The sequence below is a fragment of the Atractosteus spatula genome, chromosome 12 (genome assembly GCF_055471065.1).
Source record: "Atractosteus spatula isolate fAtrSpa1 chromosome 12, fAtrSpa1.hap1, whole genome shotgun sequence".
In the NCBI taxonomy this organism is placed as follows: domain Eukaryota; kingdom Metazoa; phylum Chordata; class Actinopteri; order Semionotiformes; family Lepisosteidae; genus Atractosteus; species Atractosteus spatula.
The window spans coordinates 45771937-45794958 of NC_142717.1; the positions used below are offsets into that span (position 1 = coordinate 45771937).

General features: G+C 46.1%; 1 protein-coding gene across 2 annotated transcripts in view; it reads left to right on the forward strand.

Moving 5' to 3' along the window:
• Positions 1-23022, forward strand: part of LOC148823190 (dynein axonemal heavy chain 11) — a 76320-nt gene that overhangs the window by 52421 nt on the left and 877 nt on the right. The window contains exons 60-83 of one of the 2 annotated variants that reach the window (XM_088928892.1): positions 307-450; positions 786-968; positions 1182-1283; positions 1976-2110; positions 3427-3597; positions 3691-3926; positions 5029-5151; positions 7496-7700; positions 8127-8291; positions 8554-8694; positions 9130-9300; positions 9883-10005; positions 11497-11690; positions 12419-12567; positions 12777-12904; positions 13822-14049; positions 15229-15420; positions 17775-17783; positions 18121-18240; positions 19792-20034; positions 20493-20675; positions 21438-21553; positions 22458-22570; positions 22881-23021. In XM_088928892.1, the coding sequence (XP_088785018.1) occupies positions 307-450; positions 786-968; positions 1182-1283; positions 1976-2110; positions 3427-3597; positions 3691-3926; positions 5029-5151; positions 7496-7700; positions 8127-8291; positions 8554-8694; positions 9130-9300; positions 9883-10005; positions 11497-11690; positions 12419-12567; positions 12777-12904; positions 13822-14049; positions 15229-15420; positions 17775-17783; positions 18121-18240; positions 19792-20034; positions 20493-20675; positions 21438-21553; positions 22458-22570; positions 22881-23021 (3715 nt within the window). Of the gene's footprint in view, positions 1-306; positions 451-785; positions 969-1181; positions 1284-1975; positions 2111-3426; positions 3598-3690; positions 3927-5028; positions 5152-7495; positions 7701-8126; positions 8292-8553; positions 8695-9129; positions 9301-9882; positions 10006-11496; positions 11691-12418; positions 12568-12776; positions 12905-13821; positions 14050-15228; positions 15421-17774; positions 17784-18120; positions 18241-19791; positions 20035-20492; positions 20676-21437; positions 21554-22457; positions 22571-22880; position 23022 lie in introns of those variants that run through there. The other variant, XM_088928891.1, reaches the window with a different exon arrangement.

A 23022-nucleotide genomic window follows, 5' to 3' on the forward strand; every position in this document is an offset into this window, starting at 1 on the left:
GTACAGGAAGGAATGATGAGCTGGCTCTAGATTCCTGTGTAGTGAGTATTTTGTTGCATTTTCTGCTCTTTCTGCTCAGAGAAGACCACTTTGCCGCTGCTGTCAGGAGAAGCCTGAAAAGGCCGCAGGCGGTTAGATAATGTACAGTGTCATAAGCAGGGAGATTAGCACAGGTGTTGGGACCGGGTGCCACTCTGTATTAAGCATTGCTTGCTTCCGGTTAAGCCTGGCCAGCCCACGGCCCTGCGGAGTTCGTTCCTTTGGGCGCGGGGCTGAACCCGCGCGCCGCGGCTCGTGTCGTTGCAGGTGAACCTGACGGAGCTGAAGACGTTCCCCAACCCGCCGGTGGCCGTGACCGACGTGGCGGCCGCCGTGATGGTGCTGCTGGCTCCCCGCGGCCGCGTGCCCAAGGACCGCGGCTGGAGAGCCGCCAAGGCCTTCATGGGGAAGGTAGGCTGGCGGGGCCAAGTCTCCGCAGCCTGCTCACACACCACCATCTCGCTGCTGCACGGGTCCTTTCAATAGGAACGCTCGTTAGTGCCGCCAGTGAATCATGGGAATGAATGCTAATTGGCTCTTTCCGTTTTTATAACGCTGGGAGGTGGGACCGTTTACACAGACTCACTCTACGCTTACTACACGTCTCGGCCATCTGCGTATATGGCCACAGGCAGATGCTGTGTGCATTTGATCTTTCCGTTACCGTGTGTGTGGCCTCTCTTGTTTCGGGTGCGTTCGCGGCTCCTTGCGGAACATCACGTCTGTGTCCGCTGCCCCCTCCCCAGGTGGACGACTTCCTGCAGGCCTTGGTGAGCTACGACAAGGAGCACATCCCCGAGAGCTGCCTGAGGGTGGTGAAGGGGGAGTACCTGAGCAGCCCCGACTTCCGCCCCGAGCTGGTCCGCGCCAAGTCCTTCGCTGCGGCCGGGCTGTGCGCCTGGGTCATCAACATTGTCAAGTACTACGAGGTACCGTGCGCCCGAGGGAAGAGCCGATCTGTCTCCTGCGAGCTGCACAGAGTCTCACCTCTAACCTGCACTCCGTAAGAAAGTAACGACAAGGCCTGTCGCTTAGGATGCAAGCGGTTCCGCGCGGGGTCCAGTCTGTGTTTGGCTTGGCTGGCAGTGTCTGAACTTCATCGTGGCCGTGTTCGTCCTGGAGTTAATTACTCTTGTGAACAGGTTTACTGCGATGTGGAGCCCAGGAGACAAGCCCTGTCCGTGGCGAACACAGAGCTGGAGACGGCGACAGGGAGGCTGGGAGCGATCCGGAAGAGGCTGCTCGTAAGGGTTTTCCCTGATCTGTCGTCCAGCAGCGAGGGGAGCATCAATCTGGCCGTGAGACAGACAGGACGTATACACACACCATGAATGATGATGAGTCAAAGCTGTCTTCAAAACTGTTCATATTAACAAATTACCTAATAAAAAAACCCAAGGCTTATGTATTAGTGGTAGGCTTGAAGCTCTTCTGTGTTTACTTTGTGAAACTACATGAAATAGCTGTGTTTTTAGCTAGCTAAAGAGCTAGCACTGTGGTAATGACTTAAGTGGATCAGGAGACTCACTTGCCTTTGCCAGTCAATAAAGCAGGGCAGTCAGAAACTGAGCTCTTACTTTGACTCGCATACTTGGTGTAACAGTGATGCAGACATCTTCTAGCAAAATCTCAAATAGGCTGAGGATTTATACAGATCCTGTAGGTAGGTTAAGGTTTATGTTCAGTTCCTATGCCTTTCAGTTTCAGGTTGTTGACGGGCTTGATTTTCAGTGCAAGCAGGTGTCAGTTCAGAGTTTTCCAGAAACCCACCTACCATCGTATCCTTGTTCGATTATATTCATTTTAAATGGGTGTACTTTGTCTCACTGTCAGGGTAAACTGGCATTCTTCGTAACAATTAAGTTGCAACAGTAGAGAAAAGATGAATTAGTGGTGTGAACCCATGCGGCATGTGTGTTGTTCTCTGCCTGTGAAGGATTTGGATGGCAGCCTGAGTCGCCTCACAGCTCAGTTTGAGAAGGCCACAGCGGACAAGCTGCACTGCCAGGAGGAAGTGACCAGGACCACTCGCACCATCGAGCTGGCCAACAGGCTGGTCAGGGGGCTGGAGGTACGCGGGACAGGGCTCGGTCCAGGTCTCGTAGGGAAAAACTGCTCTCTTGAGTAGCAACCAACCTAACGTTTAACATTTACTTTAGCTAGATTGTCTGACATCATTCACACTGTGTAATAATATGCAGTGATATCAGAGAACGATGAGCACTGATTTCTTAACTCCTGGAAAATTATATAGATATAGAACATAAAATTGCGCATAAAGTTAGGTAAAATAATTATAAATATAACCGTAAAATAAATAGTAATGTATTTTTCAAAGGATTTATATTTTTTTTCATTGTTAAAATACAAAAATGTTCGCCAGGGATTCAAATGAGAATGGTCTCTTTACACAGTTCCATTTTAAATCTCGAGACTGTTCCTATTCACAGAGTGGTAAAGTATGACTCTAAAACATATCAAGACAAATGATTTTGTCTATATGCCACTGACCTGGAAGCAGTGGTGTTCAGACTAATAAATCAGACAGTTTATATTTAATCATTAACTTACTCCAAAACCTGAGCAGCTGTTAAAAATTAAAAACGGTTCACCCCAGACAGAATGATATTACAGGCAATCTATAATGCATTAGGATAAAATGATAGTGATTTTTAACTGTCTTGAAATTTATTATGCTACAAGTTGAGGCTCTTAAACCCTTGTACACTAATGTCACTGGTGATTTATTGTCATGAGGTGTTGTGGTAACATTATTGAAGACTTAAATAGATGCTAAATTGAAGCTTTGAAATTAATTGAAATTTTACTTAAACTTTCAATGCGATTTTAGGGGATTGTGTTTGTATACTTCATTGTTTATGTCCTGCTGTTCCCAGATTGTCAGGGAGGAAAGAGATTAATCAGATGTACTCCTGTCAGCACTTTGTCTGGCATGTGCCAAGAAACAAAAACAAATTTAAGAGAAGAAAAGGGGGCTGAATCTCATCATAATCATTAAATATCTGAAACAATGCTCAATGTGAATGGTTATGATTTCATTCTCTTTTGCAATGTAATTCTTGTTGTCCAAGTTTATACTCTTCCAACTGCTCAGAGGGTCCATTGGCACATCTTTCTTCATGCTTTATGATGTAAAAATTGGAAGAAATGTATTTCTTGACTTCTAATGTGCCTGATTAGTTTTAGCTGTTTAATGACCGGATGGCCTGTATCTCAGGTTTGCCTTTAACTGGAAGTTAACTGGAGGCGAAGTCTGGATCTCCTGGCCATTGCCGAGCTCTTGTGTTGATCTACGTGAAGACTCTGTACAGGAAGTGGCCCAGATTTCGTGTGTAGTGGGTGCTGTCTGCTGTGTTTGTCCCGCAGGCTGAAGACGTCCGCTGGGCTCAGGCCGTGGGGCAACTTGACACCCAGCGGAAGACCCTGTGTGGGGACGTTCTGCTGACGGCTGCCTTTGTCTCTTACGTGGGCTCCTTCACCAGGCGCTACCGGGAGGATCTGCTGGGGATGTGGATCCCTTTCTTAAAATCCCAGAAGGCACGCCGCCCATCACGCCTCCGGTTTCCCGCCCTGGCGCTCCGGGCCAGCTCCTTCCTGCCCGGCTGAACTGGGTCTCTCTTCCCGCTTCAGGTGCCCATTCCGCTGACCGAGGGCCTGGATCCGATTGGCATGCTGACGGACGACGCCACCGTGGCGGCCTGGAATAACGAAGGGCTGCCCGGTGACCGAATGTCGGCCGAGAACGCTGCCATCCTGACCAGCTGCGCCCGCTGGCCTCTGCTCATTGATCCCCAGCAGCAGGGGATCAAGTGGGTTCAGAATAAGTACGGCGCCGATCTGAAGGTCATTCGTCTCGGCCAGAAAGGGTAAGGGTTTGCATGTTATCCCTGGAAGGACCCAAGCACAGAAATCGCAAATATAAACGTGCCTGTGACCTGTGGCGTGATGAGGTGGATAAAAAACTGCATGCACATTGCTTGTGCTGACTGCTTTTTATGTTTGCGAGAGTCTTCGTGGTTGATTCTGCTTTAGTGGTCCAGTACTTGTTCCAGTGAGGCGTTCGGTCAGAGGCTCTTGTGTTTGAGAAAGTCCTGCTTGTCAAACAGCAGAGGGGATTGTACATTGTCCCTTCCTGTCCCATTGCTTCCATGTATATCCCAGCTGTTATAAAAAGATATATTGTAGTGGTCTTATTTACTTTTTATGCATAAAGCTTTCAGCTTAAAAGGAATGTCCAATAGAAGACAAAAAATGACCACTAACTGACATCTGATCTGCCTTTTTGATACTGTGGCTGCTTTCCACATCACACCCCCGAAGGGGCCTGAGTGTGTGGGTGGCGGGTGCCAGTGGCCACAGCCTGACCACCGTCCAGCCTCTGTTGCCAGAGCCCCTCAGCCAGCTGCTGTGGATTCACAACAGGTCTCCACGCAGAACAAGAAGCTCTTGTTTCAAGCCTCAGGAGTCTTTGCTGCCTTCAAGATTCAAGATTCAACAAGATTTATTGTTATACCAACTTAGTTGTTAGTTGTTAGGAATTTGCCTCAGTGTGCTCATGACAGTTAAACAATAAAACAATAAAAACAGTAACACAAAGACATCAGGCACAACATAACATAAAACCATAAGTTATAATCAAGTATATAATATACTTAATATATAATTTATATAATATAATTCATGCGTTTGCATTAATGCTTGCGGTATGAAGTGCCATCAACTGAAAGATTTAGGTTATTATTTTAGGTTAATGTTTTAGTATTGTTCATAGTGGGTTGTCTTTATATACTGTATACAAGCTTTATATTTATATTTCCTGAGTAGTGTATGTCATTGATATATTGTAAATATTGCATATCTTTATTAAGTGAGGGGCATACTCGCCCTTTTCCTTGTGTGTTGATCACAGTTACACTATGTCCTCTTGTCAGTGAGAGAATCTGTCGCAGTCATTGTGATTGTTTTTAGATATTTAGATACGCTTGAGAGAGCGCTGGCCTGTGGTGAGACCGTCCTGATTGAAAATCTGGAGGAAACTGTGGACCCCATTCTAGATCCACTGCTGGGAAGAAACACTATTAAAAAAGGAAGGTAAGTATCCGCCTGCCTCCTGACCAGGCTAGGACTTCCTGAACAGGGCGTTTCCAGCAGGGTGCATTGCATGTTGCTCCTTGTCTGTACACCTTTGTCTGTTTTGTGTTGCGGGAAACTCATCTACCGTACTTTACTACACCTGCATTACTACTCACACTGATGTGTTTTTTTCTTTTTTTCTCTTCTCACACTCCTTGTCTTGTTACTGCTTTTTTAAAGCTGTACTGTATGTCGTTTAGCTTGTTGTTGTTGTTGCTGCTTCTGTTTTGTGTTTGTGTTTCTTGGTATTTTCTTAATGTCTTGGTATAGGAGCATACACACAAATAAGCGTTTCATTGCGCTTGTGCAAATGAGAAACAAACTAAACTAAGGTTGAGTCATCTTTAAGTCAGGATTAATTTTAGACCTGCAGACGGGTTTAACTTTAGGTATTGCTATCACCTAGCTAGCACACAAGTGTGATTGACTGAATAGCCTGCAGTTGTTTGCTTTCCTGTTTATATGGTTCTGTTCTTACTGTCTGCAGTTGGCTTACTGGTTCCCTATTAGAAGGGCATCTGAAGACTCGTGCTATCGTTTTGTAGATTAGTGTTTTACCTGCTAGAGGTGTTACAGTATTCTTTAATCCTGTTTGACTCTTTTGGGGTTCGGTCATGCAGAGGTTTGCCTTGTTTCAGTTCAGACTGTTTTATATCACACACAACATTTTTAAAATGTCTAGGAATTTGTTTTTAATCACATTTATGCTAGAGTAATTTCCCAGACCTGCAGGTTGAGTTAATCTAAGCTGTTTTTCAGTTGTTAAATATGGTTGAGTCCGTTCCTGTTTAGGCTAAGGAGAATGTGCTTCTGAGCACAGTCGAGCTGAAGGCATTTGACTTAAGGTTTGATGACTGGAAGATTTGAGATTATGGAGGAATTTGTAGCACATGAGCTGAATCACAGGGGTAGGGCTATTGGTTTTATAGTGAGATCCATGTGACAAATGTGGGATTTAAGTGTTTCTTCAGTTTTGGTATCATGACAAATGCTAGAACACTTCTAGCATTGCTGCACAACTATTGCACTCGCCACTTAGCGCTTGGTCCTCGTGCTCTGCACATTCCGCTGCGATCACAGTGTCCCTGTAGCATGTAGCCAGATCTGAAACTGAAGCAGCCTACTGGGCACCTCTGGACAGACAGAGCCCACTATACCAAGAAACACTCTTACGCTGAGCATACCCTGCCTGGCTGTCTGTCACCTGACCGATCTGCCAAACGAGGCGGAGCAGTTTTCAGGTGTAGTGCTGTTGAGTACCTTTTCATGCCTGTTCTGTGCCTTTTGTCGTGCATCTTGCAAATTAGCGTGCATATTTCTGTCAGGGAGGTGGAAATCTGAGAATTCCTCTTTTTTTTTCTTCCTCACCCTGAACTGATGTAATCCAATGGCTTCCACTTCCTATGCAGCTGGTTTGTATAGGTGATTCATCATGGTAACAGAAAAGCATTATGGTCTGATGCTGCACCCCTTAAAGACATGCATGAGTTAGCGTATTAAATATCTGCACTCATTCATTGAGCATTTGTACTAGTCATAGTCCCCGAACCTTGACAATTCCTACTGGTAAATCTGATTATAAGTTTATTCCTTGTAGATGACCTAGTACCTTGTTTTTTCCTGTGATTAATACAGCCTGCTAAGTTGCTAGTGATGGATATGGTGCAGCCCAACAGCTGAAGTTCATTAATAATTGGAATGTTGTAGAGTGTGAAGTAATGAATACTAATTATTCCTTTCATGTCTGACAGAACCCCATGGGCTAATCCATCAGCACAGACTTTAATTTGGTCTAGTAATGGTTCTATCAATAGTACATTAATTCCATGTTGTGAAGATATAGAGTTGAACCTGACCCATTCTGTAACCACCACTGCCGTAAAATGGGCATCTGCTGACAATTGCCGGGTAATTAGAAAAAAATAAAATCATCAGGATTCAGGCAATCCTAATTCAAATGAAATGCGTATACTGATGAATATTGACTTTGTGCAAATAGTTTCGGACTGCGTTATTTCAAATGGGCTGTTAGTTCACCTGCTGTTCGTTAAAGTTTGAACCGGGTCACCTTGGTGATATAATGCAGACCTCACCTGCCCTCTTCCATCCTTTCGTTCTTTCGTGTCTGCCTTGCTTTCTGGGGATACTGGGTTGAGCCCTGAAGAAACTCTAAGGCCCGTCTAGGTGCTTACGTGGAGCTGAGGGGAAGGTCCTTCAGCGGACAGGGGCTGCTGTCACGTCCAGGCAGCGTGCAGGAGACCGACGTGCAACGTTCACGCGGGTCGTGTGTGTGAATCCACAGGTACATCAAAATAGGAGACAAGGAATGTGAATACAGCAGTGGGTTCCGCCTCATTCTGCACACCAAGCTGGCCAACCCCCACTTTCAGCCAGAGACGCAGGCCCAGACCACCCTCATCAACTTCACCGTGACCCGGGATGGCCTGGAGGAGCAGCTGTTGGCCGGGGTGGTCAGCGCCGAGAGACCCGACCTGGAGAGGCTCAAGGTAGGCCAGGGCACTTCGCACAGCCCAGCTGGACACTGAACTGGCCAGACATAAGCAGAGGCTGGCCGTCCTAGCTCCATCTGTCCGAAACAATTCTCCTTTCTCTTGTGCTGTGTGTGTGTGTGTGTGTGTGTGTGTGTGTGTGTGTGTGTGAACTGTACCATTACTTTCCCCCTTCAGCCTTTAGGAAGGGAGGAGTAAATGCTGGGACACCAGCTGCAAACCCCAGTCTTACCTGAGGAAGTTACCGCTGCCAGTAAAATACAAACAATAATTATACAGGTGATAATTGTATGCTGAGCTCTTCAGTTTTTCTTTCTTGTGTTCAGTTGGTGAACGATGGCTGTAGTTGTCCGTCGGTGAACACTAGAACCCAGCAGCCTTCACAAACTGTGTGTTTCGGTGGGGGGTGGGGGGGGGGGTCAGTCTGAGCTCACCAAGCAGCAGAACAACTTCAAGATCGAGCTGAAGAGACTGGAGGACGAGCTGCTGACCCGCCTGTCCACGGCTGAGGGCACCTTCCTGGGGGACACCGTGCTGGTGGAGAAGCTGGAGAGAACCAAGCAGACGGCCACAGAGGTCGAGGCCAAGGTGAGCGCAGGTGGCCTGCTCCTCCGGCCGCCGGAGTGATTTCTCTCGCGCTGCTGGCTTTCAAACACTGGCAACCCTAGTACAAGACGCACGGGTAATTGAGGTTTATAGCTCTACCGTTATTTTTAAGATGGGAGAAAGCGTTTCATCTCCCTGCCTTCAGCGTTTCTGAAGCTGGTGTTTCGGTGTACAGAAGTGCGTGAACTCCACGCTGTGTTCATCGGAGGAGAGCTGATGGAGCTTTGTCGTGTCCCTCCCACAGGTACTGGAATCTAAGGAGAATGAGAGAAAGATCAACGAGGCGCGGGAACTCTACCGTCCAACTGCAAGACGAGCCTCAATCCTCTACTTCATCATCAACGACCTGAGCAAGATCAACCCGATGTACCAGTTCTCCCTGAAGGTCAGACCACGAGAAAACAAGGGTAACGCTTCCCTTGGTTAGTTGATTGGAGGTTTTGTCAGCTGTGTGTATTTGCGGGTCTGCATGCACACAGGATTTCTAGAGACATCGTGCAGACTGTCCATGTGAAGAAGACCTCATTTCATGTTTATGCCTCTGCAGAGTTTTCTTTGCGTTTCTCCCTCGATTCTTCGGCTTTGCTGTGATCTTCTGCGCTTTGATGTCGTTAACGCACTCCAGTGCCCTGCTGCTCCACATGCTGTCTGTGGGGAGAAGACAGATAAAGACCAGGGGAACCATGAATTGTACATGGTCTTTCCAAGTAAAGACTCCAATGCCGAGAGGCACCATCATGCTGCATGAGTTAGCCTTCACTCTGTAGTGCAACATCAGCCACAGTTCTAGTAACGTGTCCACTGTTGTGTCTTCTGCCAGACCTTCAGTGCTGTCTTCCACAAAGCCATCGAGCGGGCTGGGGAGTCGGAGGAGGTGGCGGAGAGAGTCGCCCGCCTGACGGAGTGCGTCACCTACTCGATTTTCCTCTACACCAGTCGAGGGCTCTTTGAGCGGGACAGGCTCACCTTCCTGTCACAGACCGCCTTCCAGGTAAGGGATGAAGCTGTGCTGAGCTTTCCATTTCACTTAAAACTGTTGAGAAACTGCTGTTCAACTGTATTGGACATCATACAGCAAAGGTTTTATTGGTTGTTTTAGGTTGTTTTTGAAAGCTGTAATACATGCCAGCATATATTTGGTTTGCCTTTCACACTGCTCCTATATCTTGGGGTGAACCCTCACCATGCATTCCTAAAGGAGACCCTCCTGTCACTGCATGGCAGAAGAACTTGTATTAATTTGACCTGGAATTTGTTCTTTTATATAAAAAACAACTGCTCGAAATAAAAGCAAAGCAATTTAAATTCTCATTTCCAGAATGAAGGAAGCATGCTGTATCTTTGAACACTGTACTTAGCTTAATGTACCATCTTATATATATACACTGTATACACTGTATGGTTATATATGCATACATAACATGTGTGAAAGACAGTTGAGTCTCTGTTAGTCCTTGATCCTAATGGTTCTGAATTGTTGATTTTGGTTGTGGGCTTTCCAAATTAGTCATTACTCAATCGTGGTGGTAATGTTCTGCATTTGTTTCATTTTCCTGCTTTGCTTTTTCTCAAGATTCTTCTGACCAACAAAACACTAGATCCCCAGGAGCTGGACTTCCTGCTGAGATTCCCCGTGGAGCAGAGCAGCAGAAGCCCAGTGGACTTCTTGTCCCCACAGTCCTGGGGGGCCATTAAGGTGACCCCTTGTTCTCAGCCATGTGCAGACAGAGCTCTTTCCTCCTGTTGCGCAAACGCTGTCCTACTTCCACTTGCAGCTGCGTTTTGTTCTGTTTTGACAAATTACTCTTCTGCCTTATTTTCCTGTAGTCTGTATGTTCCACAGTATTGAAAACTTGAAAAAAAAAGAATATTATTTCGGGGGCTTGAAAAGATTTCAGTATATAATCAGTTGTCTTCCCTGCCCCTAAAAGCTACAGGTCTTTGGGCAGCGAGCTCCACAGATGTACTGAACACAAGAAGTCTCTATCACCCACTGTGTGCAGCCTGTTCTTAAAATAGCACAGCTGCAGGCCATTCGGTGCTTTATATATGAGCAGGAGACCCTGATAAAAACATTCTAAATTTTGACTTGGGAAATTGTGATGATATTTTGGCCATTTTGACCTTGCTGACCTAGAGAAGGTCCTAGCACACATCCTGGTGGAACACCTTAAGCGCTTTGGACAACATCCGATGTACTGTAAGCCAGCCTAGATTTGGAAAAGTGTTTATGAGAACAGTAATATAAATGATTAATACTGCCACCAGAAAATACCTGGCTAATTATCATGATAATAGTGATCGTGTTTGTGATAAATATATATTGACATCTGCCTGTGCTGATCCCATTACTCCATTTGATTTTCAGTTCCAAGCCTCAGAAGTGTTGTTAATCCTTGTCAGTGCCCATTAGTGGTTGTCTTCCTACAGATGAACATTAATAATATTTGAAGACATTAACAATATTTGAGAGTATTATCATTAATTGCTTGATGATGATTAAGCAGCTGTATCAGATTTCTGATTTGAAAACGGCCCCTGACAGCAGTGTGGGATGTTGTAGCAGCCTGGCAAGGTCAGCTCAGCTTAGAAGCCCTGACCTTGCATGACCTCTTGCTCCCCAGGGGTCAAGAAAAGACAGAATCACTCCAATGCTGTGACCACAATCCAGGGGTCGCCTGCTCTCTCAGGAGACCAGGGTTGCAATCCAGCATTTCCCTTGAGTTTGAGAACTGCCGCTGATTGTTGTAGAAGATGATATGCCAGAGATGTCAGAAGGGCAGTATGAAAGGAGGGTCTGAGTGTCTCAATGACTGTTTGACCAGGAGTGGACAGTCCTGATCCTGGAAGGCAGGTGTGTCTGTAGATTTTCCTTGTCTCTGCAAAGCACCAGCACCTGTAGAGCTGGGAGAAGTTAAACTGATTGCTAAATCCCATTAATCCAATAATGAGCTGATTTTGGTCATGAAGAGATGACTGGGATGAAAACCTTCAGATCCACCGGCCTTTGCTGGCCCACACCTGGCCTACACCTCACCAAGGCCCACAGACAATAAAACATTCAGCTGCAGTGGACAAGAGCAGCAGATCCAAAGAGGAGACAGAGCTGATTCTACCATCTGTACTTGAAAGCGAAGCACAGGTGCATTCCAACAGACAGGGCTAGTGACTGTCTGTTGCGTTGCAGACGATGTCAGCGATGGATGAGTTTCGCGGTCTGGACAAGGATATCGAGGGGTCTGCAAAGCGCTGGAAGAAGCTGGTGGAGTCCGAGTGTCCGGAGAAGGAGAGGTTTCCGCAGGAATGGAAAAATAAGAGCTCCATGCAGAAGGTGATCATGCTGAGAGCCCTGCGGCCGGACAGAGTGACGTACGCGATCAGGCAAGTCGTACCGCACAGAGGGCGGGAGGTCTGTGGGACAACACATTCACAAGGCAAAGAGCTCTGGACCTGAGCCTTTGCCTTGGCACGACACACAAATGGAGTACCAGTATGCCAACAACACTACCAGTTTCTAAAGCACTAAGAAACAGATGTTGCTGAGCAGAGTGGCACAGCAGCCTGTGAATGAAGTGAGATCCTGGCTTGCACAGGTGACACCCAGGGCTCGTTCACCCACTGAACTGGGAGAGTTATTAAAGGATACACGACCGAAAAGGATTCTCTGCTTATAAACATGATAAATACTGGGTTGTGGGGGAGCTGGAACCTATCCTAGCAAGGACCAGGCACAAGGGAGGATACAGCCTGGATAGGGTGGACATCCAGACACAGGGCAGACACAGGGCGGGCAGACGCACAAACTCACACCAGGGCCACTTTTCCCAGAATCCAATTAACCTGCCAGTATTTGTCTGAACTGTGGGAAGAATCCAGGAGGAGGGAGCCCATTTAACAAAACTTACTACAATACTGGGTGCTTATAGACTAACGTTTGTTTTTCTTCTGTAAGCTGTGCATTAACTCACATCTCTAGCTGTTTAATGTTAAGAGCTATTTTAAAAAAAGCTTTGTTGACTGATGGCTTTCCTATATTAACAGACTGTGATGTTTAGTAAAATATGTACTGTAGATAAAGAGACAGGGATTTCACTTGCCTCCTCGTACAGAAACTTCGTGGAGGAAAGCATGGGCTCAAAATATGTTGAGGGGATGCGGGTGGAGTTTGAGAAGTCCTTTGAGGAAAGCAGCCCTGCCACTCCTGTGTTCTTCATCCTGTCCCCAGGAGTCAACCCTCTGACCGATGTGGAGTCTCTCGGTGAGTAACTGGCCCTTTGACAGGTGTGGAGTCCCTCGGTGAGTCACTAGTGCCCTACTGAAATAAGGGCTGTAGCCTTAGTTATACAGCTGCTGTAGCCTTAGCTGTGCTTTGCTTTGCGACAGGCGTTAGGGCTTGTTGATTCTGTAATAATTCTGTAAGGCGGAGATTGCTGAACAAGGCTGCCGCCTGTGCTTTCCCCTGTCCAGGTAAAAAGCTGGGCTTCAGGATAGACCTGGGGAAGCTGCACAACGTGTCTCTCGGGCAAGGGCAGGAGGTGGTGGCAGAGGCGGCGCTGCTGAAGGCCTCCAGAGAGGGGCACTGGGTCATTCTGCAGGTATTCCGGAGAATCTTCGCTCGGCACAGGGCTGACAGGGACCGTCGTTCCAGAACTGTTGCCGTTCAGCCTTCTGGATTTTATGTGTTGAGTACTGTTCATAACTGTACGTACCGTAAACGTCACTGGAAGGTCACAGAAAGATGCCCATCCTGCCCCAGTGAAACAGTGTATCCCACCGATTGAAAAACCTGCTGTCCACTGGGGAGCCTCGGGGACAGAGCCCAGTTCCCAGGACAGCCTGGGAGATTTCACTACCAAGAAAATCTCAGTAAATCCATCATCTCCTCAGATATGGACTCAAATATAATTAGAATATATCACCCAGTTTCATTTTTTATTCTTAATGTCTGGATTAAACATTTTATATTTTTAAATGTTGTTTTATATAAGTTTATTCTTCAGCACCACAGTACACGTACCCCTGCATTATAATCCTTATAGACTTTAGACTATTATCACTACTGAATTGTGAATACAATAAGTACATAATAGACGACTGTCACTACTGAATTACAGTTACTTTACAATACAGTGTAGATCGCTATCTCTGCAAAGCATTGCAGACCTCTACCACTAATTAATTATGGTCACAATACAGTGATATAGACCACTGTCATTACTCAGTTACAATTAAAATGCCACACAGTAAAGAATTACTGCCAATCACTACTTAGTTGTACCTGCAATATGACCACTTTCAATACTGAATTGCAACTACAGGACAGTATTATAAAGCACTATCACTCCTGAATTACAACAATGTAATGTATACTATATATAAAGACCATTGTCACTATTAAATTACAATTTTACTATATGAGCCACTAAGATTGCAAAATTACTGTTATTGCTGTAAGAGATTAAGGGCCCATGGACTATCCATTCTCATTCTCCATACTCCAACCTGTCAACAGAACGTACATTTGGTGGCCGGGTGGCTAGGGACTCTGGAGAAACTACTGGCGAGTACCAGTGAGGACAGCCACCCAGACTACAGGGTGTTTATCAGTGCTGAGCCAGCAGCTACCCCCGAGGAGCACATCATCCCCCAGGGAATCCTGGAGAACTCCATCAAAATCACCAACGAGCCACCTGCCGGCATGCTTGCTAACCTGCACGCTGCCTTGTACAACTTTGACCAGGTGAGAAGTGCAAGAATCTGAAACCAATCTGAAAAACACTTCTCAGCAGCAAGAAGGGAAGTTGAAATTCAGCAAGGAGGTAGAAAGCAGATGTGCTTAGCAAGACTAAACCTGTAAATCGTGAGCAGGTGCACAGGGTCCCCCTCTCTCCCTGTGTTCAGGGACACTTATTCCCAGAACAACCAGTACTTCAGAAGCATGGTTCCAGGTGAGCCAGTGAGAACGAATTAGCCTTTTTTTCCCCATTTGATGTTTTACCAGAGTCTCATTTTCTCTTTTCTTTCTCTTTTCTTTTGATATTTTTCAGTTCACATATTTTTGTGTTTTTTATATTTTTGTCCACAGTCCCAGGCCTTAGCGTTTAACTAGCTGTAGAACTCTGTCCCTGTCTGTATTTGTCAGTATTCTTCAACTTTAGATTCCTGACAAAATCAACATTTATTGGAGAATTGTGTACTCTATATAATCAGAACTAAAAGACTTAATGGAACAGAAATATTGCAATGATTTGGGCATCAGATATTTTTCTAATGAACAAACGGTTATTCCACCTGGTGGTCCTTCACTGATCGATGATGTTTTGTCAACTAAATAAATCCGCACGCCAGCAAGCTAATAAAACAAAACAGTCTCACAAGCATTCACCACAGAAGGGTTACATTGCTCTAAGACACCAACTTCAGAAGGTTTTTTGCACCATTGGGATGTTTGGGTACTGTATGTGGTAATTCAGAGAATGTATGTTTGTCTAAAGTTAAAAAATATATATTTGTTTGCCTAAAAAGTGCAAACAAATCTTAATAAGTGAGCGATTTACAGCATATGCTTCTGTGTAGACACAAGGTTGTTAGGATTATGCCCTGGGTGCACAAGCTGTTGATTGCTGTAGAACAGGTGTCCAGAGTTTTGCAGAACAAGCAGCTCAGCCCAATTGTATTGTCATGTTCGTGACCCCACAGCTTTTATTGCTCAAAGTTAATTACTCGTGCAAGAGCAAATACTGCTTAATAAATCCTTCTGCTGGCCTTTCATGTTATTTCAGATAAGTCAAAAGCAATTTTTTATGCATTATTCTGTACAGGAATGTAATTATAGGCACTCAGATTTACATCACTACAGCAGGCTACGGCAAGTTTAAGTATGACCTTTAATACACAAGCAATGTTTTCCTGTTGGCAGGATACACTGGAAATGTGTGCCAGGGAGCAGGAGTTCAAGAGTATCCTGTTCTCTCTCTGCTACTTCCATGCCTGCGTAGCTGAAAGGCGGAAGTTTGGCCCGCAGGGTTGGAACCGCAGCTACCCCTTCAACACAGGGGACCTCACCATATCTGTCAACGTCCTCTACAACTACCTGGAGGCCAACAGCAAGGTGGGCTGCACCCCGGCTTTCATACCATCATTCATACCATTTCATACCATCATACTGCGATCGCTGCACTGGGGGCCAAGGGCCAAGTACAAGAAATTAGAAATAAAGTACTTCCTGTACATGGGGAACACTGGTATAAGATCTCTCATCGTGGGGCAGTCCCAGGTGATGTAACCGGTCAGTGCTCTCCCTGCGAGGGTCCGAGTCTGGGCGATGTTGCCTGCTGAGCTGCCCTGCCGGCCCCGTGGTGGCAGCGCTGGGATGAGATTAGTCAGCCAGCTCTCTCGGTGCCCAGCCACACGGCGCCCCTCCTTCTCCACAGGCGCTCCAGTGAGCACCTCCTGCAGCGCTGTGGAGCCTGTGGTGTATCCCCTGATACCCAGCCGGCCGGAGGAGCCTGTCTGAACCCCACCGTCCTCCCCCTGTCTCTGGGGGCCGGGACGTAGACACAGCTGGTGTAGCCCACTCCCAGTGAGTCTGAATCTAAACTTTCCAGTGTGAACTACTGGAACAACTACCACAGCAAAGAAATGGACTGTCAGTTTGAAGATGAAAGTCTTTCTTGCACACAGTGGCTTATTTTCCTTCCTCTACTCTTGCAGTAGTCAGGCTGTAGGGCCTCTGACTCAGACTGCTTCTCAGCTTATTTCTCAGCTCCCCAAGAAGACAGAGGCGGCCTGGCCGAGTGTCTACCTGCACCAGGCAGGCCTTCTACGTAATTTATAGTATGAAATGAAATGTTATAGTTAAAAAGTCTCTGCAGCCAAAGTCAGTTACATAGTGCAGAAGTGATAAAAATCTCACATGCAGAATTTCCATGATGCCTAGATTTAAATAAACGCATGCGATTTAGTTAAGACAATTCATGGATTTTAATAATTAGTGCAAGGAACATCTCGGATATTGATCTGGTAATGTCTGACATGAAAGGAGCATCACATGGAACGTGGAGAATTAAGACTCTTCTGAGAGATGAGACGCAGCGAATTGATGAGCTAGATTATAGCTGACTGTAACTGGTATTCATCACTGTCAATTTGTTTGATAAATAAGAATCAAAGGACACTTTACAAAATCAAAGTATGTTGTGTCAATGTAAAAAAAAAAAACCACAATATCCGAATGACTCACTTAAAAACAGTTAGTCCTGGACACAGGAGAATTTTTTTGGAAAGAAAACTGAATGTCCTGAATCTGGAGATTCAATAGTGTGCATGTCAAAGCACTGACACAACCTGGGTCACAACCAATTACTTTATGTTGGAATTTTTTCCCAAAGAATAAATGTCCTTCATTATGTTAACAAAACAGTAGCTTGCATGTGCATATACAGAGAATTCATTAGGCAGCCAATGAAGCATTTGCTCAGATGTAATTACATGCAGCAAATGTGACAGTTCATAACATTACATAAATGATCACTGCAATTAGTGTTGATGATGGAAGCAATTTACAGAACAATGCAGGTACAAACGAGCGTGGACTTCTTGGATTTGTCACTGTTACGAATTCAGGCGGTTGCATTGCTTTGACTTTCAGGTACCGGCTTCCTCTTGAAACCTGAAAAATTAACATTCTTGTTGCAGTGCCAGTAAACCCAGAAAGATACAATAGTCCTCTAAAACGCATGTATTGGTAGCATTTATTTTGATAGCAGACAGCTTTTTTAAATGTTTTTGGTATTATAATGAAGGTCAAGCAGATACGTTTGGTTACTTTTGAAGACAGCGCTTTGTGTGAAAATGTCATTTTCTCTCTGTTTACAAAATGCCTTGGGGGAAAGGATTTGCCTTTCCTCTGAAGCTGGAATCGGTCCCCTGCTGTGGATTGGTCAAGAACGCAAGGCGCTCTGTGTGGGCGTGCTGTATCACAGCTCTTCTCTACAAGAGCCAGAGGGGTGAACATTTGGCCTCCCTTAACACCCTGTCTAGAAAGCAAAGCAGCCCAGATGTAGGAGTAGCCAAGGTTAGCGAGAACTGAACTGAACCTGCACAGAACTTATTCCCTGCTGAAAAGAGAAGAAAAGAAACACAAGGTTTCAGCTGTGGAGCCTTCTTCGGGTGTTTTCTTCTCTTTTCAGCATGGAATTAAGCTTTACTTGTTCCTTTGCAGTCTTTGCATGCTGACGCAGCTCCGTGCTTGACCTACTGTGCAGAGTTTGCTCGTCTCTTTTGATAGACTATAGTTCTGCGGTTTTTACAGCAGTGGATGATTTTAGTTCGACCTATTTAAAACTTCCAATTTGTCAATAAATATTCACTCATTGGGTAGCAGACTCATTTAATAATATTGTGTACAATTTTGGTCACTACAGAACACAATAGATATTGCGGCTATGGATTCAGTCCATGAAGAGCAAGCAGGTACTGTACATTCCCAGGCTTGTACTGTCAAGCTGCAGGAAGTGGATGGTTTTCCTGATCCAACCATTCGCAAGGTCAACCCAATCAATGTTTTCAGTGTCAGTAACACAAGAGCAAACTAAGGGGATGTGGGATTAAAACTGAGAGCGGGAGTCACTTCTTTTTGCAAAGGGATAGAATCCTTGGATGGGTTAGCTGCTGGTGACTAAATCCCAACCTCCTCTCATTTGTAGCCTGCTACGATCTTGTGTGATTATATGTGTCGTGAGCAGGAGATTTTGACCAGAAGGGCAGAAGACTGTGGTCACATGTCAGCTCTCTCTGTCTGCCTCTGCAGGTCCCCTGGGAGGATCTGCGCTACCTGTTTGGTGAGATCATGTATGGAGGACACATCACGGATGACTGGGACAGACGACTGTGCCGCACCTATCTGGAGGAGTTCATGAACCCTGCAATGGTGACTATCGGAGCTGTCTTAGTCAGGAGCGTCGGCCTCAGCCCTAGACTCTCCCCTTGAGTCCTGCGTTAGAACTCCTAATGACAGTGCCAACAGATTTATCTTAAGATTTTTCAACTTAATCTGAACATGATAAAATGACCAAAATCACACTTCATTAAAATACTTTCTTGCCTCTGGAAGGAGAAAACAATCCCGAGAGCCAACATACCAAAGCTGTGTTAAACTGAGCGGGGGTCTGGAAGAGAAAGGCTGGTCTCCCCTCGCCTGCTCACAGTAATACAGGGTGGAGTTTAGGGCCGGTGTCCTCTGTAGACAGGCGGTACTTCACCTTCCTCTTGCAGGGTTCACAGCAGTGAAGGACCTTTATTTGCACTTACAAACCACTGCCTGCAGGTGGAGCAGCGACCCAGATGTGTTGAGAAAGCCCACCTGCTTTAATCAGAACATATTCGATTTTTGGACCCAGCACACGGCACAAACTGCACAGATATTCTGAAAATACTCTCTCTTCATATCTTGAGGTTCCTTACCCAAAATGTGTAATACAGATGATTAACAGCAAGTTTTCCCAAAGGATAACAGCGCCCTCTGCTGACCAATGCCTTTATGGAAACCTTTTTACATCAATTAGTTTATATAAAATATTGAATATTTAAATGTATATTTATATTAGATATTTTACAATATAACATGTTGAATTTAGCAAATTGATATTTAATTTGCCTTTCCTGTTCTAATAATGGTATCCTTAACATTCACTGAAATGAGCAATGGACATGAAGTTCAGGATACATGCCATGATCCATAGTATTAGTAGATTTCTGTGCTCTGGATCAGTTACTGTACTGCTGATGTCCCTACTAGCCTGAACACAAGTTAGGATTTAATTTCATTAATTAGACTCCTCTTGTGATGTGTTCTGTGTCCTCCATTTAAATTGTTTTGTTTTTTTGTGGGTTACAAAATGTTGATGTATCATTTTTGGAGGATCATACATAGAAACGTTTTTGGAAATGTTATAAATAAGTTTCTATGGAAACGTCCTGTTTCTCTTGGGACTTTAATAAAATTAACAGGAAGGTGCCCATAGTAGAGAAAGTAGGAGTGTATTGTCACCCTATGTATGTATTTTGTGGGGAATAGCGTCGTGAAGAAGAAAACGGTCAAACGTTTTACTGTGGATGTCCGATTCTACTTCAGAAGGAATTAATCCTCTTTTGAGGATTGCCTTAAGTACCAAGGTATTCGACTTAGGCTTCAGAGAATCTCATTAAGGATTAGTAGCTGAGCAGCCATCTATCAATGTGCTCAGCGTCGAGCACAACGACATTAATCTCATGCACCTATGAGTATGCCTAATGCCTAATCCCAGTCTAAAGACAGGTACGTAGATAAAGAAAATCCATCTTGGGAAGATCCTGTTTTCCATGTAGTAGCCAGGACTTGCTGTGGTGTAATTATTGAGAACGCTGACCTGCCTGTTTCCACAAGGGTAGCAGGGTGGCCTGTGTGCTGCACCCGTAGACAGTCTCTGTCCTCCACTTCCAGCTGGAGGGGGGGCTGTTTCTCTGCCCCGGCTTCGCGGCTCCCCCAAACCTGGATTACCTCGGTTACCACAAATACGTCGACGACTCGCTGCCCCCCGAGAGCCCAGCGCTGTACGGCCTGCACCCCAACGCCGAGATCGAGTTCCTGACTGCGACCTCGGACGCGCTGCTCCGGACCCTGCTGGGGCTGCGGCCCCCTGGCTCCACGGACAGCGAGGTGGCCACGCCCAGCGCCGAGGAGCAGGTCAGGCCACGCCCCCTCCAGAGCGGGGGCTCCCCGGCAGCTTGGGGACTGAACCCCAGCACTGATGCAGAGCCCTCACCTTAACTCAAAGAGGAATGGGCCAATGTGCTACAGCACACAGCTGCTGAAGGAGCTTCCACCAGTTACTAAATCTAAAGGTTCAGATGCTTCTTCCAGCACAGACAGGGAATGTTTAACGTGTTCAATACAGCTGAGAAAAAGCTCAGTTCTGTGTGTGTTATTAATTTAATCAGATTGTGTTTATCTATTATTATGACTCAGAAGAAGATCAGATCACACTTGAGGTGCAATTAATGCTTCACACAATTGGTTGCAGCGTACTGGTGGAATAGCGTTTAAACAGTATCTGTGATGGGCTTAATATCGAACTGTCGCATGTTGTTAAAATCCATGAAATGCCTTAATGCCTTCCCTTGTGTTCCTTGTGTTTTTTTCAGGTTAAAAACACCCTTGATGGGATTTTGGAGCAGCTCCCGGAAGAATTCAACCTGCAGGAGATCATGCAGAAGACACCGGAGCGCAGTCCTTACATCCTGGTGTGCCTTCAGGAGTGTGAACGCATGAACCTGCTGATCGAGGAGGTCAGGAGGTCACTTAAGGAGCTGGACCTGGGACTGAAGGCAGGTTATTCCACAATTCCCAGAGCAGGAAATGAGCACTTTCGATCAATCATGTATCGCGCCGTTTGTGGAAAGGGGCTGGGGTGGGAACCGGGCTGGAACGTGTTGTTTTCTGTCTTGTCAAGGTAGGAGGAGAGTATTGCTTTTTACATCATACAGTAGGGGTGTTTAGCAATGCCCCACACTCCAAAGTAAAGCCAGATAATCACGTTTTGCCTTCAAGACAGGCAGCTCTTAGGCTTCTGTGTGGTTTCTATGGTGGCTCAGGGACACTTACTGTAGATGCACAGCTCTAGCAGTCAGCCTGCAAATAACCTGCTATTCAATCCAGTATCTAGTCCCTGCGGTATCAGATAAGAAGATAAGATCACTTTATTGGCCATGTACAATTTCTTACATGAAGAATTTGTCTTTTTGCATACCCCAGCTCAGAGATGGGGAGAGAGAAGCTTGGGGTCAGAGCACAGGGTCAGCCATTTATACGGCGCCCCTGGAGCAGTTGGGGTGAAGGGCCTTGTTCAGGGGCCCAACGGAGTAGGATTCCTCTGCCAACCGTGGGATTTGAACCAGCAACCTTCCAGCCACAGGCGCAGATCCTGAGCCACACTGCTGCTGCTCCACCCTTTTTTTGTATGATAGGAATATATATACCCATCGTATGGATACAGTCTGGGTTAACCTTCCTGCAGCTGTCTTAAACTCTCTGTCCACGTCAAAGCAGCACCTCAGGATATTCACAATATATTTCATTTTACTTTTCAGGGAGAGCTGACCATTTCCTCCAAGATGGAAGTTCTGCAGTTGGCTTTGTACTATGACAATGTGCCCGAGTCCTGGACCAGGCTGGCTTACCCATCCACCTACAGCCTGGCACAGTGGTAACGTCCAGCATCTCCCCTGATCCCACCGGCCCCAGTCGTTACAAAAAGTCTTGCGCGGGCTTTGAACAAAATGTAGTTTAGAATGTTGTTTTGTGTTGTACAAATCACCTTTATGCACAGTAATTAATAAACGTGTGAATTTGTATGTCGCTTGTCACCCCCCTGCTCCTGCAGTAGGGCAGGTGGAGGAGTGAGATATGACTGCACCAGCTGCATTAAGGGAAGGGTTTAGAGAGGCCAGACTGCAACTGCAATCCTGAAATGAAATTTACCTGAAAACCCCAGGGAAAAACCCTCTCATCTTTACAGTCAAGTCCACTGGATATTTAACAAGCAAATAATGTCAAGAACTCAGCCGAAAGTATCATCCAAAGGACAGTTCATCCTACAGCACAGCGTCTCCTGTCACCCTACTGGGGCACTGAACTGGAAGTTCTGCTGCAGGGATAAGAGCTCCACCTACTGGCCACTGACAGCAGCAGCCTGGTTTCCTTACAGCTCTTGCCTTCCAGTACTGTCCAGGCCCAGCCCTGCTGTTTCTGAGCTCTAATATGATCAGGCCCTGACAGGAGCCCTACACTTTAAACAGTAGACAGCTGCTAGCATGTGTACAGAGTAAAGCCATCTGGGCAGAATTAACCATCATTTTAGTCACTTTTTTGGAGTGTTCATGTCCTTGAGTATATACTGTACCTGTCAATGTATAGAATCCTAATTCGTTTTCATGTAAAGGTAAGTTGCAAAAATGCAGTCTGTCTTAACTAGAAATTCCTTCAGCAGCTGGCTCCTGTGTAGTTTGGCTGTGTGCGTGCAGGTCAAGCCATAGCAGGAGCTGATGCACAGGTGAACCTATAGGAGGCGCTGTCGGACAGGTAAAGCTCTAACAGACACTGTCGCGCAGGTTCAGTGACCTCCTGCAGCGCTGCCGAGAGCTGGACACCTGGACGCAGGACCTGGTCCTCCCGGCAGTGGTGTGGCTGTCCGGTCTCTTCAATCCCCAGTCCTTCCTCACGGGTGAGTCTCGGCACTTCGCCTCCTGTTCGACTGCTTCTTGCTAAACGTAAGTCATGGTCACTCTCCCAGAAGCCAGTGCCATTCGACCACAGCACGTCCGTTTCCTCTTCACGGGCCAGTGCATGGTGCTGTAGTGGACTGATGAAGGCGTCAGACTCGAGGTCACTGTCCAGCAGGGTTGCTGCGCCTGTTCAGATTGGCACCTCCAGAGCTCCAGAGCAGAGTGGAGGAGAGCTCCAGCCAGATTGTCTTGTCTTATCCGCCACAGTCCCAGAACCACGTGCCATGTTGTTTGCGGTTTGTGTTGCAGCAATAATGCAGAGCATCGCTCGGAAAAACGAGTGGCCTTTGGATAAGATGTGTCTGACCGTAGACGTGACCAAGAAGACGAAGGAAGACTACGGGCACCCGCCGCGTGAAGGATCCTACGTTCACGGCCTGTACATGGAGGG